Below are 17,859 nucleotides of genomic sequence, written 5' to 3'. Positions count from 1 at the left end.
GTTTAAGAAAGCTGTCACAAAAGGTGTAAATGCACATACGTGCATTGGAATGCTTAGAATTGAAAAGCGAGTCCTATGCATCGATGTTGCTTCCGATCCTGAAAAGAGCTTCGCCAGTGGATATGCACATTAGATTCCAGTTAAAACGTAGATATCAGTAGATCTTCAGCACAAGTTCAGAATGTAGCTTTACGTCAAGAAGATTTTCTTAGGCGCTTGATGAAATACATATGAGATCAGGTAGAGTGCCGAGAATTGTCGACAGAAAGGAGAGAAAGCTGTGGCATCAGGACTGAGAGTAAACAGCAGACAAGAACTGTCAATTTTCAAAGTACAGCTGCAAAGTTTTGCATATTTTGCGAGAATACTACTCATTGTACTGATGATTGTAGGAAAACGATGCCTTATGAAGATAAGAAAATGAAGCTCAAAGAGGCAAACAGATGTTTCCATTGTACCAGGCCTCGCCATACTGCTAAAATATGTAAGGCAAACATTAGGTTCCAGATCTGTCCAAAATGGCATGCGACGTCTATGAGCCGAAGCAAAGAACTGGCAGCACAGTGTACAGCATCTACTCCTGGTGAAATTGAAAATCAGGAAGAAAAACATATACTTGCCAAGGTATAGTTTAATAAAGGGAAAATAAGGCATCCACCCATTCGTGGATGTCCAAACCGTATGGGTCTCCATACGGTTCAAAGGAACAAAGGAAGCCGTATGGGTTTACTTTGCAGCAATCGCTACGAATGGGTACATGTATGATTTTCCCTTTATTAATTACTTCTCTCTACCTTGCGGGTTTCCGCAGAACTACTACGTAAAGCACTTACCTTTGCTTCGTGTGTTGTCGACAAATTCGATTTCACCCAGCCATCTGCAAGCCACCTGGTTAGCTCAGATGGTATAGCGGCTGCCCCGGAAAGGCGGTGGTCCCAGGTTCGAGTGCCGGACCAGGACGAATTTTTCAACTGTGAGGCTTTTCATTCGAGGAACCCGGATGGGTTTCCTTTGTAGCAATCGCTACGAATGGGTGGATGTCTGATTTTCCCTTTAACAATTACTTCTCTCCACCTTGCGGGTTTCCGCAGAACTACTACATCAAGGTATACTTTGTGGCACAAAATACATTTCTCAAAAAGGGAAGAAGACAGTGAAGTGCGAAGAATACCTCTTCCTTTCTTCTGTCCCTTTCTGAGAACCAACATTCAACTTTAATCTTTGCTTGAACCAGTATTTGAAGCGTAGTTTTTTTTCTCCCGGTATATTTTCAATTTTCTGCCTACTTCATCCTGCGCGGCAACTGCGTTTTTTTTTTTTGCCTGCCTATGCTCTCGCAATACTTTCTGTCGTTCATCGACCGCTTCGTGTATCTCCCTGGTCCACCACCTTTTCCGTTTCCCTTTTCCTTTTCCCTTTTCCTTTTCAACAAACTTAATTCTTGCTTCCTTTTCCTTATTTCTCTAGTTATTAGAATCTCAATATATGTTCCCACTTTTTAGTTGGCTATTCACCAAGTTCTTTCAAGACTCTTGTGACTAGTTTTCTTACTTGTTCAGCGTTCAGATTTGGCTCCGTTCTCTCTTTCCCAGCTAGATACCCCATTTTCGAAATGATGCCTTTATAGTCACAGCCTATGCAGCTATAACCCTACTTGTCAATGAACATTTCCCTCAACTTGTCATAATCTCGTTCTTTCATCAGACAGTAATCTATGGTCGGCTGCCTATTTCCGACTTCAGATATGTTGTTACCATCCCATTTAGGCCCCGCACTCATTATAACGAGGCTACATTGCTCAGAGAGATGTAGCATTAATTTCCCATTGTTGTCGGTATAACCACCTAAATTCTATATGTGGGCATTCTTATTGATACTTTTTGTGCGCAAACAAACAAGGACGAAGAATAGGGGCAACACAAGGACGAGCGCTTCCTTCTAGTATATGAATATGAAGAATATGAAGTATAAAGAATATGAATACGTTCCAACTAGGCCGACTCGCAGTTATGTTTTGGGCATTCTTGTCACCAAATAGGATCATTTCAGCATCATTCCCGAAACCCTTAACCCTTTGGCTTCTGCGCCCTCCGCAGCCATTCGGCTATGTTCACACTTGGTCTCGCAGCAGGCGGGAGCGGAAAAAATTTGACAAAATACGCCCGCCTAGGCGGAGAAACGGGTGAAAAACCAGGCAGCGAGCCCGATTGGTCTCGGACCGATTTTTTACACGGTGAAGCGGAAAGCGGCTCCACTTCACTGGAAGCTGCACTAGCATGTTAATATCCGGTCGTAAAGTTTAACACTTTCCGTTGTTCATTCTCTATATTTGGGAAAAGCAACTCGCTACAACTATCAAAACAACGTCTTCTTTATTTTCCATGGTAGACGAAAGTTACAGACGACACACGCAGTTGCGCTAAATGATGGCTTTTAATAAGTGATGGGTCAATGAATGAGCATATGTCATGACAGTGTGCTGAACAATGCCGCAACGCGGACAAGCATATGCAAACTAGATGGATGTGGGTGAAAGCGGCAGTGGTTTCCGGTGCAGTGGCGAAACAAATGTGAAGGTCTTGTACATGCGCGGAAAATATTTTCCGGCGGCTTTGGCTTTTCCGCCCGCTTGCTTTTTCCCAAGTGTGTACGTAGGCTTCCTGCCTCGTTGTCCGCACCGGAATTTTTCTGCAGGGCGACCGCGTGCGTTGCTGCATAAAAATCGCGGTAAATTCTGCTACACACGTGGGAGAGCAACAAACCTAGATTTATTGGATGCACAATGTCTCAGTGCACCAACACACTCAATATGACTACCGTGTGTAAAACGCCTTGAAGCACACAAGCACGTGAAGCGCAACTTCGCGCTTTTCGCACTCCCATCTGCTCTCGGACTTTTTCCCTCATGCCTTACAAACGGAGCACAACATGGATGGATTTTGCTTCACCTTGTTTGGTGGCAACTGGCGAGGGAAATGGGCCCACTCGGCTGCCTGCAGTCGGATTGGTGTCGCGGCAACAAGTGGATTTCTTCGGCCATGGTACTGCGGGAGAACGGCCTCTTCGAAAAATCTCCTCCATGAGGTTTACCTTCCCGTCAGTATAATGGAGCCGCTCACCTCTTTCTTTCTCAAAAAAAAAGATAGATTTTATAAACAGCGATGTACATTATGTTGAAGAAGATTTGTTTTGTAGCCCTTAGCGTATCGCCTCATGATAGGAAAGGAAGCGGGTTGTTGGTCCTTGCGATCAACTCCACCGATGCCTCGGTTGTAATCGAGCACAACCTCCGGTTTCAGAACTGGCAAGCCATTTTGTCGACTTTTTTTCGCTGTGTCTGTCACACTGGCTACATTGTGCCACGTTGAAAGCATAGTGACCACCTTTTTATCTTGCCAAGTGAAGGCCACGATTCCGTGTGAAAAAAGAGCGTTGCATTGCCCTTTTTGCAGCTCCGCCTTTTTGAATTCATTTCGCATGTTCTTGCAACGTAGAACTGTGCCAACAGCGTTCAAACCCGTTTCTTTGATCAGACGGAATAGTGCAGGTGGGAAATACCAGTGGTCCATGAAGAGTGTGTGGCCATCGAGCAGACGCTTTTCTGCAAGATCTATAACAGCCTCACTGCACATATTCCAGTGGCAGCGGGAGCCTTCTCACTTTCGCCAGTGTAAATTGAAAACTGTAGGCAGTAGCCAATTGAAGGCTCGCGCAGTTTATAGAATTTAAGCCCAAATCTCGCTCATTTTGAGGGGTTGAACTGGGCGTAGCACAGCCGACCACGAAACTTCATGAGGCTTTCATCAATTTCAAGACTCTCTTCGGGACGATAGGCTGTACCGACGATTTTCACTTTGTGGTCTATAGCACTGGGCTTATCTTGTACAGATTATCTTCACCTTGAGGAAGGCTATTGTCGCAGAAATGAAGATATCGAGATAGTGCCCAATAACGATGCCTTGACGTCACTGAACCAAAAAAAACGTTGTGCAAATAACACATCTCGTTGACCAGTGCGATTGAATACTGCTCTTCTTTAACTGGCTCATCAGTACACACATGGCAAAGTAGGCTTTCATTCCATCTGGGGTTATTTCATGCCAGGTGGGATCGGGATGCAAACGCTGCTTCTCCTTTACAAAGGCGTTTGTATGCATAGCGACGATGCTCCAAATCTCGTCTCCAAGGAGGGCATTGAACATACCGAGAGCACTGGGACGCGCACCTACTTGTAGTTGGATGCCTCTCTTGACGGCTGGTTGACCAGTGAATGGGTGCTTGATCACATTGTCAGCACTGTCGTCGTCTTCGCATTCCCACTCATCAAGTTTTCGCGCCTTCGGAGATGGTGGACAAGAGCACATCACCTCTCCACCTGAACACAGATGCTCTTCATCATAACTGGCACTGTCATCACCTAGGCACACCGTATCGTGTAACCGAACATCCTCATCATCGCTGATGTCCCTCTCGGCCTCACTGTTGAACACAAGTTAAAGAGCTTCCTCTTCAGTTAAAGAACGGTCTTTCGGGGACGCCATGTTTTGCATGACACGGGGACACGAGGTTTTAGCCTTCTAAGAAACAAAGAACCAACCTCAGTGGACAACTAGGTCAATCTAGTGGAAAACATATGAAGCAAAACGAAAACACCCCATATTGTGCTGCCGTCTATTGAATAAAGTCAAAGGCAACCATTTTCCGAGTGGCCAGCGAGTCGCTGGACAAAGCAACTTTGGCCTTTCGCGTCGCCGGCCGCCGGCCGCGGAAGCCAATAGGTCAGTATCCGTACTTAGGTATTTCACTAATTCTTTCCACAAAATCCTAAATCTTCTACTTGCGCTTTTTTCCGATCCGTAAATACGCTCAGCCAAGATATATTTCCACTCACTTTGGCTGATAACTAAAGATGCTGTTCACACTTTAAATTTACTGTTGCCCATTGGGCCTGTGATGCATGAGCATTCTGACCCGCCTTCCCTTTCTTTCCAATTTAGTTCTGTTGCACCCTTCGCAAACCTAATTCTCAATTACTGGTGGCTCTTCTAAGTCTCTAAGGTTTTTTTCTGTTACCGCACATGCACCTGTTTGTGCTCTTATTTAACTGCTCCTCAATCTCTAACTACTTTACCTTTTTTTTCTGCTGCCCTGCATGTTTATGCAGTCTGTTGCTCGGCGAGCCTCGTCTTCCTTCTTTTCCGCCTTCTTCGGTTATTGATGGTGATGCTAGGCTGCGGTTCCCTTAGGGTACCGTTTTCTTAATTACTACCTACCCTGGCCTTCTCAGCGTCTCTGTCTCAGCGTCTCAGCGTCCCAAAAAAGCACTTGTGCGACCACATGCTTGCTCATCTCGTTGACTGGTCCGAAGGAAGGTTGTGACGTCCTCACGCAAAACATGGCGCTTGCTCAAAGCGAAGTGAAGCGAGAACGCAGCGCTTAAGCTGCGGCCGTGTCAGCAACAGTTTAATAAAAATCACAATAGGGAGAAAAATAGAGATATACAGCACCCATGGAGATAATCATCGACGGAAGGAAGCCAGTGTAACTTTGCAGGCGTCATCAGTGCGTGCGATCGCTGACAGAAACAGAGAGCAGGAAGTATGGTGTGTTTACATGGACGTCAGAAGAAATATTTGAAGCCGACGAGGCCTCGCTAGGCAGTCAACGAGAAGAAAGGAAACCAAGGGCCCAATTTTTATTAGTCATACCATAGGCCACGAAATGGTAAGAGTATCGCACACGTAATGCGAAGACGTGGGTTTGTGCGCCACCTGCAGCCAGGTGCTTTTTCATCCACTTTCATTTCCATAATTTATTATTTTTTTAATGCACTGAATAAGTATGTGTATTTCCCCCAATGCTCTCCTTGGTGTCTTTCTTAGTTGGCTTCTTATGATATTATTAATAAAAATTTGGCCCTTGGTTTCTTTTTTTCTCGCTCATTACATAGTGAGGCCTTGATTCTGGCAGCATTGATGCCTTCAATTAGCATGTGCAGGTTTATTAAGCAGTTGCCTTCACACAAAATGATCACGTACACGTGGCGCCTATGACAAAAAAGGATATTCCACATCCACCATCAAGTCTGTAAGGTGTGTCGCTGGCTAACACTCCCAGGTTTAGTTCTTGTAAACATAAATACCCCAGACAGTGGATGGGAAAACGCAGCCACGGTAGCTCGAATGATAAGAGCATCGCACCCGTAATTTGAAGACGTGGGCTCATGCGCTGCCTGCCGCCAGTTGTTTTTCAACCACTTTCATTTACATTATTTATAATTTCTTTCCTCCAATGCACAAGTTCTACAGGCTTGGAGTGACGCCTGTCAACGGCAAAAGATGCCGAGAGCGAGTGGGGCTATACTATCCAGGTACAAACAAATTAGGAAGGCCCACAAAGCTTCAACAAGACACTCCCTCGCCAGATCAGAAATTAGCCTCCCTGGTGCAGTATTCGGTCGCCCCCTCCCAATGGCTCACTCAATTACCCAATGGCCCTCAGTCCCCAGCAGCTGCGGAGCACTTGACCGGAGCACCTGACAGGTGTCAGATCTGTAACGCAGCAGAGCGTGCTAAGAATGTCGAGCTAGACACGGACAGGCCGCCAATGAAAACTGACCCTTGCAACGTTTAACAACCGAACCCTCTCGAGTGAGGCTAGCTTAGCAGGACTCTTTGAGGAATTATCAGAAATTGTTTGGGATATCATCGGCCTTAGTGAAATTGGAACTGGTGAGGCTTATACATTGCTGAATAATGGACATGTCCTCTGCTATAGAGGTCTCCTAGATAAGAAGCAATACGGGGAAGGATTCCTAATCCTTAAGGACATAACGGGCAACATTGACGAATTCTACACCATTAATGAGAGGGTATCTGTAGTCGTAATCAAACTTAATAAGTATGAATTTAAGGTAGTACAAGCCTACGCTCCAACATCCACTCACGATGATGAGGAGGTATATCAGTTTTATGAAGATGTTGAATTAGTTGTGAGAAAAGTGCAAACTCAATATACTGTAGTAATGGGCGACTTCAATGCAAAAGTGGGGAAAAATAAGGCTGGTGAACAAGCAACTGGCAACTACGGCGTCGACTCTAGGAACGCTAGAAGAGAGATGCTGGTAAAATTCGCAGAACGGAATAAGCTTCGAATAATGAACACCTTTTTCAGGAAGCGTAGCAACAGAAAGTGAACATGGAAAAACCCTAATGGTGAAACAAGAAATGAAATTGACTTCATACTTTCTGCTGATCCCAGCATAGTGCAGGATGTAGAAGTGATGGGTAGGGTAAAGTGCAGTGATCATAGGTTAGTGAGGGCTAGCATTCACCTCAATTTGAAGAAAGAGCTAAATTGGTCAAGAAGAAACAGGTCAACCTAGAGGCGGTAAGGGTAAAAGCAGACAAATTCAGGCTGGTACTTACAAACAAACATGCAGCCTTAGAACAGAGAGATGATGATTACATAGAGCTAATGAATGAAACCATAACTAGGTTGGCTTCAGAGGCAGCAATTGAAGTGGGAGGCAAGGCACCAAGGGAACCAGTAGGCAAGCTCCAAGTAACAAAGGACCTAATGAAGAACGACAAAAAATGAATGTGCCCAACTCAAGAGATAGATTAGAATTCATGAAACTGTCAAAACTGACCAACAAGGCGAAAATAAGGGATATTCGAAGCTGTATCGTGGGAAAGGCTGAAGAAGCCGTAAAAAATGGATGCAGCCTGAAATCGGTGAGCAACTTGGCATAGGCCAAACCAAGATGTATGCACTGAAAGATAAGCAGGGTAATATCATCAGCAATCTCGAAGATATAGTAAAAGCAGCAGAAGAATTCTATACTGACCTGTACAGTACTCAGAGGAGTCAGGATACCCCAATTAGAAACAATAATGGACAGACTACAGAAACGCCTCTCATATCTAGCGATGAGGTCAGAAGGGCCTTGCAAGACATGAAACGAGGAAGAGGGGCAGGAGAAGATATAACAGTCGATTTAATCAAAGATGGAGCAGACATAATGCTTGAAAAACTGGTGGCTCTTTATACGAAGTGTCTATCGAATGGAAGGGTCCCAGAAAACTGAAAGAACGCAAACATTATGCTAATCCACAAAAACGAAGACATTAAAGAACTGAAAAATTATAGGGCTGTTTGCTTACTCCCAGCATTATATAAAATACTTACCAAAATAATCTCCAATAGGATAAGGGCAACACTGGACTTTAGTCAACCAAGGGAACAGGCGGGCTTCAGGAAGGGATTCTCTACAATGGATAGCATCCATATCATTAATCAGATAATCGAGAAATCTGCAGAGTACAATAAGCCTCTCTATATGGGTAGCACCACTTGAGTAGCATAGCAGCAATTGCTGCTATGCTACTCAAGTCACCTTCAACTCATGGTTATATTTTTATTATATTTTTTGTATGTATGTGTGGGTTTTTTTGTCTATTGTGTTACTCGCGCACTGACCGCCTGACCGGCCCTTCTAATGCCACAAAAACATGCCGCCAACGACTCCCCCTGAATGCTTCCTAACCTCTCGCATCCCAACAGGCTCCCAAGCCCCCCCCCCCCCGCCTTTCTTAAAAATTTTGTTTTTCTTTCTTTTTCTTTCACTCTCCCCCCTTTTTTTACAGTCTTGGTGCCGCCCTGGCTTCCCCCCTTTTTTTCTCTCTTTTCTTTTTTTCTGCTTTTGTTTCTTTTCTTTTCTCCCGCGTGCCCACTCTCAGGCTCTTGTCCCCTCGTCTTGGGAATGAAGCTCATAGACGTCGGACGACAGCGCTTGCTTCCTCTGGTAGTCTCTCTCTTCAAAACCAGCCGCCAGCGACAACACCCGCACGTGACGTCACTGCACTAACCATTTAAAACTAACACGCCGAGGATGACGAGGCCGCCTTTGACGAAGATAGGTCCTCCTATCGAAACGTTGGCCAGCCTTTCTGAGGCACCATATCCCTGTTTACAAACTTTATACCACAGTGTGCTATTCCATCTATCAGCCCCTTGCTTGGTTTAGGGATGGGAGTTGCGGGCAAATGACACTTTTTTGATAAGACAGGCAGCGCAACAGACACCTTCACTGAGGTATACTTTCACGGCAAGCCAGCCCAAACGTAGATGCACTCAGTACTTCATCTAAGTCAAGCGGTGAGCTATCGTTGACGCGAGAGCTCATGGGAGTAAGCAAGCAAATGGACTCACTGGTCTTTCCGGCGGGCACCTGTCCGCATATCTTGTGGCCGGCCAGCTCCAGGTAGTCGTGGTGGCAGCCGGCGCTGTACTCCAGGTCGAAGGCGTCGAATGTGACCAGCAGCGCGCACACGGCCTCGCTGTGTCGCCGGATGAAGTACCGGCAGTCGAGTCCCGGCCGGTAAGGGCCCGGGTAGCCGGGGCTCTCCAGCTCGAACTCCTCCAGCGCGTACAGCCGGTCGCAGCTGGGTGGCTGGTGCTGATGCTGCTGGCGCTTGGTGGCGACGTCCAAAGAATCTGACGGATGAGGATACGGCTTCGGATGGTACAGCTCGGGTGGTCCTCCACCCAGGGACGCCGGAGGTCGGCCTGCGGAAGCATGCTGGGCTAGCCTTCGTATTGCTATGGCAAGCACCACGTGTCTGGCTTTGGGTAGCCGTGTAATCGAGTCAGCAGGCACATAAATATTTTGGCAAGGGCGATTCAAACTGCCCAAGCCCCGCTTTCAGTCCCTCCCCATTCAATTGGCTGCATTTCTAAATCATCACAGCATCGGGAGATAACATGGCATCAGCCCTGTGACTCGGGAAGCGGAAACTTCCCATGACCCTTTTAAACATACATAGAATTGGTGAGCATGGACCTTGCATGAGCTGACGCACATATTTTTAAAGGGGCGAAGGTAGAATGGATGGATGGATGGATCGATGTGTGGATGGATAGATAGATAGAGATAGATAGATAGAGATCTAGATAGATAGATAGGTAGATGGATAGATACACAGACAGACAGACAGACAGACAGACAGACAGACAGACAGACAGACAGACAGACAGACAGACAGACAGACAGACAGACAGACAGACAGACAGACAGACAGACAGACAGACAGACAGACAGACAGACAGACAGGCAGGCAGACAGACAGACAGACAGACAGACAGACAGACAGACAGACAGACAGACAGACAGACAGACAGACAGACAGACAGACAGACAGACAGACAGACAGACAGACAGATAGATAGATAGATGAAGCTTTAATGTCCACTGGTGTGGGCTGCAAGCCCGGGCCAGGCTCGGCCCCACTGTGCTTAGAGGTCTGCTAGTCCATGTCGCTGCAACACATTTGCAGCCCGCATGGTGGCGGTCCTCTGCCGGTGTGAGCCTGTCGCGCGCAGTGTGGTCTCCCATTCCTCCCATGTGGAGAGCTCCGGGCCCGGCGGTGGAGGGACGTCGCCGCTTTTGTCCATTTCATTTTCATACCAACTTTGAAGTGACACCGAAGACGACTGTATACTTCGTTTATTTGCATCTGAATATCTGAGCCAGTGGCGTACCAACTATTTCTCGAGTGGAGGGGAGGGGGGGGGGCAAACCGCTAACGATCAGACCTCGGATGTGTATGTGTGTATATATATATATATATATATATATATATATATATATATATATATATATATATATATATATATATATATACCCGGGGTCCGCCGCCAAGGTCTGTGAGTGGGGGCGCTGGCTAACACTCCCAGGGTTCTACTAGTACACATAAATACCCAAGAAAGTGGATGGGGAAACGCCGCCGCGGTAGCTCAATTGGTAGAGCATCGAACGCGACATGCGAAGGTTGTGGATTCGGTTCCCACCTACGGCAAGTTGTTTTTTCATCCACTTTAATTTCCATTATTTTATCATTACTTTATTTCATTTATTAGGCACATGCAATTTCCCCTATGTTGTACTTGGTGTCAGTGTTTGTTGGCTTCTCATTATATGACTAATAATTATCGGGTCCCTCGGTTAACCCCCTTTCTTCTCGTTTATTACATAACGAGGGTCTCGAATCCGGCAACATTGATGCCTTCAGGTAGCATATGTGGGTTGATTGACCAGTTGCCTTCACCCGAAAAGATCACGTTCTCGTGACGCCTGCGGCAAAAAAGACGTTCCACGTCCGCCGCCAAGGTCTGTGAGTGGGGGCGCTGGCTAACACTCCCAGGGTTCTACTAGTACACATAAATACCCAAGAAAGTGGATGGGGAAACGCCGCCGCGGTAGCTCAATTGGTAGAGCATCGCACGCGACATGCGAAGGTTGTGGGTTCGGTTCCCACCTGCGGCAAGTTGTTTTTTCATCCACTTTAATTTCCATTAATTTATCATTACTTTATTTCATTTATTAAGCACATGCAATTTCCCCTATGTTGTACTTGGTGTCAGTGTTTGTTGGCTTCTCATTATATATATATATATATATACATACATATATATATATATATATATATATATATATATATATATATATATATATATATATATATATATATATATATATATATATATATATATATATATAGCACAAGTAATTTCCGCTATGTTGTCCTTGGTGTTAGTGTTTGTTGGCTTCCTATGATATGACTAATCTATATATATATATATATATATATATATATATATATATATATATATATATATATATATATAGCACAAGTAATTTCCGCTATGTTGTCCTTGGTGTTAGTGTTTGTTGGCTTCCTATGATATGACTAATCTATATATATATATATATATACATCGAATTGCTATTGCAGATTAGTAGGTAGCCATAATAAGTAAGGAGACAGCAGTTTGATCGGCTGTATAAACTTGTAAACACTCGCTTCGTAACTAAGTTACCAATCACGGTGTCAGCGCACACAGGCACACATGCACACTCGCCGTCAAAACGCCAGCGCGAGGAAGGGCGACAGCAGCAGCGAGCGAACTGACCTTCATGCATGCTGTCTATCTCTTCAATGCAAACTGAACGACGAGAACACAGCCGACGCAACGCTACAAGCCGTGGGCCCACCTAGACTGTACATCCAAAGCTGATCATTGTCAAGACAAAACCCGCGCGAACGCGTGCGGCCGCCCCATACGCAGCTGCTGTCGAAGTACAACGCACCCCCTACATCCCATCCCACCGGTTCTTTGCACACAACGGAAGATGGCGCGCTTCCTCCCCGCATTCCGCCTTTGCGCACGCGAGATTGAGCCGTTGTCATCAGCTCAGCCTCGCACACTTTCACTGGAACATACAGCATACGGCGCACGGCGATGGTGTTATGTCCATGGAATTCATACGGAACACAACGTCGACGGCGACAAAATTGCGCCTGGAGTGTCCATATAATTGCTATCAGAATAAGGGGTGACAAAAACCAGGACGTGCTCCTGTCAGTTTATATCGCAGTGGTGAACCATGAGGCCCCGAAAAATTATTTTATTTGCATTTATTTTTTGCAAGTATACAAGATTACAAGAAGGTGCAGGAACAAAAGGCAACGAGTGCCTCAGAGAGGCCTAGGATCCCGCCCAGTTGCAGCAGTACAGCACGCATAAGAAATGGACAAGTGCGACGAAGAAATTTAACAATTAAGCAAGGAATTGTACTTGGTGTTTAAGTTCACAGCATAAATGTATCGCTAGGTTACGTAATCGTATTCTTGAGGTTATACGCAACGAAGTACTATCAACATAATTTACTTTCAATATTCACAACAAAAAAAGACAGCAAATGTGTGCGACCTTGAAAAATTGCAGCTTATTCCAGGCGAAGGCGTTTCTTTCGAACAGCCGCAGTACGTTTGAGTTTCTTCTAATTATATCACATACTTTAAAAGTTGCCCTTGTATATACAGGGCGTTTCATCAAACACTCAAAATTTCTTAAAGGTTGCCTATGGCAGATAGCTCAATTCTAATTTATGAACCGGTCTGCTCGAAGTGGCGGACACCACTTCCACAAAAAATTGAAATGCAAAATCGACTAATTAACAAGCATTCGCTAGTTAACTTTTAGCTGATAATCTTATGAACCATATTGCAATTTACAAATTCTGGCAGTGGACTTCGCAACGCAGATTGACTTGGAACGAATTTTGAGGACGACACCAATTTCGAGATATAAATTCCCGAACTTTGTGGAGAAATGCATTGGCGTTCCAGTTACTTGTGTGCTTCAGTGCATGAAACACCGTTTTGTTAAGAAATTAACTGGAACGCCAATGCATTTCTCCACAAACTTCGGGAATTTATATCTCGAAACTGGTGTCATCTTGAAGATTCGTTCCAAGTGCATTCGCCTTGCGAACTCCACGGCTAGAATTTGTAAATTGCAATATGGGCCATAGTGTAATTAGTTAGAAACTTAATTAGTGATCTTTTATTAATTAGTCGATTTTGAATTTCAATTTTTTGTGCAAGTATTGTCCGCCGCTTCTAGTAGACCAGCTCATGAACTAGAATTGTGATATCTGCCACAGGCAACCTTTAAAGATTTTTGAAAGTGTTCACTGAAACACCCTGTATGTGACTGTCCCGCTTCAAAACTTGCCCGCATGTAATGCTTTGAAGCACTTGTAGGAAATTTTTAAAAAGCCAGTAAGTCATTAACACATATGTTACATCGCCATGGCATTTAGCATCGTTAAGAGATTTAGAAGGGCTAGTTCATTGCTGGCTTGATGATTTGCCATGGTGTCCTTCCTCCCTCCCTGCCCCCACCCGACTCAATTCCCACTAGATTTGATATCGCTTGAGTTCACAGTTCAACGCAACGGCATAAATTTGTTGTTCGCTAAACAGATTCATAATGTTCCAGATCGCTTATATACGTAATTTATTGCAAATTTCATAATTAGTCCCCTGTCTTTAAAGTTTAGCTACATATTGCTCATAACGCGCCCTTTATTTTCCCCAAAATATAGCGAAAATTTCTTGTTTAGTTCAACGAGGGCATCGCTCAAACCAAGACGAAGCATGTTATGACGCCTGAAAATAGGGATAGAAAAACGATGGCGCAGTAATTATTTGCAACGAGTCTGGGTCCAGGAACGTAAAAATCTGGTGACATACTGCAGTTGCCGTGCCGCAATCCCTTTTGCACAATATATAAACCTGTGTTACCCAACAGATATGTTGGTACATTAGGTAGCATAGCTGATAGCGACCATATCACATGTTCTGCCACTTGAATAAGAATTTTTTTACAAAGGCTGCGTTTGATCCAACCGCGTTTATCCTCACACAGAGTGTTTCCATAGCATACCACCAATTTTCGCTAAATTTTATCTTTGTGGTTTTTATATTTCTGCCAAGGCAGCGGGCTCAACTCTTCCCGGCTGGTTAGACACGCTCATAACACCCTAGAGTTCTTGAAGATGGAATTTATTGTGAAAGCCCCAATTCCTTATCTATTTTGAGCCTCACCTACACATCACCCCTTAACTTGTTCTTAGTTACCCAACATAATGAAGCGGCCTCCTTTTGCTTATTGAGGGCACCAGATGAAACTAATGTATCACGCAGGAAAAGTAAAAAGAAAGAAATATGAAGGTTTAATAGTTATTCGTATCACCTCTAAATGAGCAGAAATGTTAAAACTACGGTACACATTACACATAAAATGCTGGCTATTTCTTCAAAGTAGAAATATCTGAAACGCAGAGTTCTCTTGAGAAACTGGAAGCCTAGGTAATATCAGCCGCGTGATACCTTCTAACATTTGCTTACAATTATTTTAACGTTGTAGTTGATCAACACTCATTTACCATCGCAAATAAAGTTGGCGTATTGTTCCCCTTGTGTTTGCAAAATTTCACATCAGTTGCTGTTGAAACTATGCATAGCAGCCAACTAAGTTTTACAGCTCTCGTAAAAAAGACTATTAACGATATGGACCACTTGCATACAAGTTCTGCAAGAAAATGCGCATGTAACCCACCCATCTGGAACATTGCTTAAACATTGGCCACACCATTTCCTTCATTTTCCCGAGATATAAACAAGATGCCTTGTCTAGCTCACCGAGGACACCGGAGAAACAAACTACCAATCTCGTAAAATACATGAAAAAACGAAGGATTAGTAATTACCCGCAACACTTGAATTTAACGCAGCAAAGTGAAAGTTGCGCAACGCATTGCGCCTACAATTCCCTGTATTTTCACACGAATTCAACCGTCTTTCGTGCTGTTGTTTTAGAAGTCTGAGAAACATTTCTATTTGCGGCAGTACGACACCCTGAAACGCTTCAATGAGCAACTTTCTACAAAGGCTGTAATGAAGCTACACAGACCAAACATATCTCGCTGGTCTCTCAGAACATTGTTTCGTACTTCGAATACACTGTGCACCCCATAGTTTACCGAGGATACCGGGGGAGGAAATTAAATGACATGTAAACCGCATAAAAATTGGCACGAATCTATTATTCAGTAACTGTTTTCAGAGCACATAAGCAACCTACAGAGTGCAAATTTTCAGTACACGTCACCAAAAAGTGGCCTTCATATTGTTAAAATACTGAATATCTGCTATGTTTCCTCCTGCCAGGATACATATAATAGTGTAAGTTTTATTTAGAAACAGCCTGAAAATGAAATCGTCAAATTGTGAAGCGATACTTGCCTTTAGAAAAAATTGGTGTTCAAACGGCTTTGCACGTTAACCAATGTCATTTTCACGAGCCTATCTACGATAAGTCGTGATTCCCAATTAAATTCGACAGTTATACCTGTAAGAGATTGAATAAACTTTTTATGATATCATACGGAGAATACAACGCTTTCTAGGCTATCTGTGGACAGAGATAAATAGTTCCGGCATTTGATAATCCCATGATTTCATGCCGTAAGGCACGTAATCACTGGGCACGGCTAATTAGTGCTTTATCCGAACCGGCCCCTCGCAAGCTTGTTAAATGTAGAAACATTATTTGAATACCGATATAGCTGTCCCAAAAAACTGGGCATGATGGAAGTAGCGCAAGCTGACATTTGGTACTGCAGGAACTGCCCAACGCCAGGCGTTCTCTGCAACGCGAACGTGTATGGCAATCCGCGCGTCGTCCGCTAAGGGCGTTCCGAGAAGGCACAAAAGACAATCCCTGAAGTCCAAGCAGAGGATGCGTAGCAAAGAAAAGCATTACTTAAGTAGTGGCTCTGCCTTTTCTTAATGGCTCCTCTCTCTTTCCCTTTCTTTATTAGAAAAGAAAATTTAGCTTCAGCTCTACTTTTGTTGGACTTTACAGCAAGCAGCCGAATTCGGCCACTTTCAAAAGTGAGGGGGCCATGACATACTTTGACCCCCCCACTTCTGACAGTAGGGGGGGGGGAGGGCGCAAGTGCCCCCCTTGCCCCCCCCCCAGTGGATGTGCCTATGATGTGAGCTCATATTCCCTACATGTCTGACTGAAAACGCGGCTTAAAAAAAAAGCCTCCTGCTACTTCCCTCGCTCCCCAGCACCTATAACAATATCATCCAGTCGCGAGCGAGGTGCTGGTGTTACTACATTCAGTGCTACCAGATCTGCGAGGATGCATCGTGCTTGGCTTGGCTGTATTGCACCGGCTACCTACCAGCCCCACTGGAAATGGATGTGGGCGAGCTTGCGCATTAAGTCAATACATAGCTCTTTCCTTGAGTGAACTCTCTCCTGAGCGCAAAGAGCAGGCCCGTGTCACAGACGGAACGCTGTTTTCGAGTGCCAGGAAAAGCACCTGTCAACAAACATTTTTGTTCATTCAAATGAAAATTTGTTTGAGTAATTGGCAAGCGTACCAGTGCAGGCTCCCAATCACGTCCATCCATCTGTGGTCTGTGCGTTACCCATGCCTTGCATCACGTCAAATCGCGCTATCGTACATTATGTTCAGTCAGTAACATCGAGCCCAATTTCCTGCGCTGCTCATCGTCCATGCACGCTCTCGCATGTTGAATAATTTCGAATACCACCGTGCTAGTGCCACAGTTTCTAGAATGCACTCCAGATTCAAAATTGGAGATGCAAATATGGCTTCAAAATGCTTTCTATGAAAATAGCATGACACTCTCTTCATGAATGCCTGTGCAATTAAGAAAAAACTCCTCCCAAGCACTCCGTACAGATGGTTATTCAGTGAAGCTCAAACGTCCGGCCCTGGTGTTTATCACAGTATTAATCCCAACGGTTGAATAAAAGACGGCTTGGTAGGCTGCCGGATCCTCGGTACGCAGTTGCTGCTTGCGCTCGGCTGCATGAGCCTGTTCTTGTGCCCGGGATGCCATATCGACACGGTGTAGACGACCTCTTTTGTACTCCTGAGGAGGCGTAGATGTACTACTGAGGAGCTGCCTGCTCCTCAGGAGTACGTATGACGCGTGGCCGAAGCCGGAGAGAAACTGCTGCATGAGCGCTCGGCTGTGACGGAGAGAAACGACGTCACTATTAGTGCAGCCAATCGCGCGCCTCTCTATCTTTCTTTTTTGCGCATGCGCATGTGGTTGCGCCGGAGGAATTTTCGGCGTACAGGTGACACACGGACGGACGAATAGGCTAGCCATACACTGATTCGCTGTAAAAAAAAAAGTTGACAGTCACTTTAGCATACGCTGATGATGAAGGCGAAAGCCTGCGCACTCACGAGACACTGAATAAATGACTTGACATTCTCATTCGAATGCGTTGTTACTTCCTATTGTTTTCTCTCAGCAAAGGTTATGGATTCGAGTGTCTTAATTCTATCTTATAACTGCACCTTAATAATCTTTGCCTTAATTAGCGCCAAAGGTCGTGAGTTCCAACCAAAGGTCCAACCAATGATCGTGGATTTCACCCTCACCAAATGTTGCA

General features: G+C 44.8%; 1 protein-coding gene and 1 pseudogene across 1 annotated transcript in view; both read right to left on the bottom strand.

The window, feature by feature from the left end:
- Positions 1 to 17,859, bottom strand: part of LOC135914757 (cubilin-like) — a 294,278-nt gene that overhangs the window by 61,507 nt on the left and 214,912 nt on the right. Inside the window, exon 21 of the mRNA XM_065447679.1 lies at positions 9,214 to 9,570. Coding sequence (XP_065303751.1) covers positions 9,214 to 9,570 — 357 coding nt within the window. The remainder of the gene's footprint in view (positions 1 to 9,213; positions 9,571 to 17,859) is intronic.
- LOC135914769 (piggyBac transposable element-derived protein 4-like) lies at positions 2,814 to 3,632 on the bottom strand (annotated as a pseudogene).

Source organism: Dermacentor albipictus, unplaced genomic scaffold (genome assembly GCF_038994185.2).
Source record: "Dermacentor albipictus isolate Rhodes 1998 colony unplaced genomic scaffold, USDA_Dalb.pri_finalv2 scaffold_14, whole genome shotgun sequence".
NCBI lineage: Eukaryota > Metazoa > Arthropoda > Arachnida > Ixodida > Ixodidae > Dermacentor > Dermacentor albipictus.
Note: the sequence above shows the minus strand (reverse complement) of the source record. Positions and strands in the feature narration are given on the sequence as shown.